Source organism: Nematolebias whitei, chromosome 3 (assembly GCF_014905685.2).
Source record: "Nematolebias whitei isolate Nwh7 chromosome 3, NemWhi1, whole genome shotgun sequence".
In the NCBI taxonomy this organism is placed as follows: domain Eukaryota; kingdom Metazoa; phylum Chordata; class Actinopteri; order Cyprinodontiformes; family Rivulidae; genus Nematolebias; species Nematolebias whitei.
Window position 1 is genome coordinate 14,523,618 of NC_056500.1, and position 2,154 is coordinate 14,525,771.

The 2,154-nt window shown below is 35.2% G+C and overlaps 1 protein-coding gene across 1 annotated transcript in view; it reads left to right on the forward strand.

Annotated features, from left to right (window-relative positions):
• il12rb1 (interleukin 12 receptor subunit beta 1) overlaps window positions 1-1,640 on the forward strand; it is a 14,937-nt gene extending 13,297 nt beyond the window's left edge. Inside the window, exon 16 of the mRNA XM_037698132.1 lies at window positions 1,309-1,640. Coding sequence (XP_037554060.1) covers window positions 1,309-1,640 — 332 coding nt within the window. The remainder of the gene's footprint in view (window positions 1-1,308) is intronic.
• Window positions 1,641-2,154: the final 514 nt, after the last annotated feature.

Below are 2,154 nucleotides of genomic sequence, written 5' to 3' on the forward strand. Positions count from 1 at the left end.
CCCCCCCCCCCCCCCCCCCCCCAAATAAACTAGACTAGAGTGTGTTGCTGGGAAGAAAAGTAATTGAAGATAGAGACTTGTTAGAAAGGCTTTCACCACAAAACAGCATCTGTATTTTACAGTGGCCGACAGCCAAAAATGCAGTAAAACTTACCGCAAGTTGCCTTTTTGGACATACATGCATATATTTGTACAAATTGTACTTGAGAGGAGATTATTACAGCCTCATATAAAATCAGTAATGATGATGATATCGGAACGGTATCGGTATCGGCCGATATCAAGATTTAGGTATCGGGATCAGATCGGAAGTTTAAAAAAAAGTGGATCGGTGCATCCCTAGAGCAAACACATGTATGATGCAAACTCAAAAACATGCATGCATTTTTATGTTTGCATTTGTTTTTAGAGTTTGCATGTGTTTTTGGTTTTTTTTGTGTGTGTGTGTGTTTGCATTGGTTTGTTTGTGTTTGCATGTGTTTTTTTGGTTTGCTTTTGGGTTTTTTTTGTGTTTGCGTGCTTTTGAGTTTGCATCATACATGTGTTTGCTGCGCGTTTGCGCCTGTCGGCCACCATAGTATTTATAATTCAGATGCAGCTTTACATTTGTACCTGAGAGATGTAAGACTGATACTGCCATTTAAAGACTTTATAACTTTATTTTTAATCACTGAGGAAGATAAAATGGAGAAAAGTTGAAGACACATCTGTTGAAAGGTGATGTGAAAGAACCACAGACCTTTAATTTGACCATAAAGCAGAATTATGTGTTAGAGCACATGATCAATGACAGTAAACTGTAAATAACTGTAAACAGTAATCGTGCGATCGGTCATTACATCAATTTTATCTCTATTTTTAAGGATGAGATGTTTCAGAGACCAAAATTAATAATTCACACATGTCATATATCTACTGGATGAATTTAGAAATAGAAAACTGAGAAAACCACAAGTATTTGAGTTGTATAATTTGTTAATTATAAAACAATTTGAAAACATCTTATTTATAAATGCACGAGGAGATGTCAGTGCTAGTGTGTCAAATTTAAATTTAGATTCCTTGTCTTGACATTTATCTCCAGGGTTGTTTTTGATGTGAATACCTTTTTACCATTCATTCATTCATTTGGCTATTTTACGACTGTTTCTTTAAAAATTGCTCGTTTTGATTCTTTTGCACTTTATTACAAATGACCAACATCCCACTTCCAAATATTCCACATCACAAATTATTTATTTAACAAAAAGTTGAGATTTTTCTCAGTAATTTACTCCCGCCCCCTCCCCCTCAGACCCTTGAATTAAGTTTTCTTCTGCTCACAGCAGGAGATGTGGGAGAGAAAAGAGGAAGTGCATGAGCTCACACTGCACCAGATTGTTGCAGAGCAGAAGTCGGTTTCAGAAGAAACCTCTTTTAGGGAATGGGACGACAGGACCAATGAGCATTTGGAGGCTGAGAGGAGTGACTCAGCCGGATCCGATGATGAGTGTTCAAGTCTGGACTCAACAGATCCGACACTGAGGGAAACAAAGATGACAGAACTCGAGCAGGTGGAAAATGAACTTGCCATGTTGATCTACAAGAACGGTTTGGTGTTCGATGTGAAGTCCGAATCTCCGAATCACTCTGACTGTTGATCTCATAGGTTGCCATGCAAAACGTTTTTTTAAACTCATTTTAAATGTTTCATGTGCTAAAATGTGTATTGTTAATTTAAAATTTGTTTTGTTGCTTTTTTTTTTACAACTCTGTTGTAGTTTCAGTTGTCCTTAACCTTCCAGTTTGATGAAAGCAGCTGGGAGCGAGTACTGTACTTGAAAGCAAAAGGTTTAACTCCTGCTTTTTATTTGCACATTTTTAATAAACATTTGTCTGAAAATTAGATTGAAAAAATATCTTGCCAATGATTATGTTTATTCTAGACTAAATTCTTGGTCATTTTCACTATGTAAAGAGCCCAAACAAGGCAAAAACTTTAATACAATTGATATTAATTTGATTTAATGTTATATTTTTCACCTTTAAGCCTTTTGCTAATTAAAAATCAGAAATTTGAACTTGTTATATTAAATACTAAAATAGATTTTTTTATACGAACAGCTAATGTAATATATATATATATATATACGATAGGTTGACGAACAACCCGCA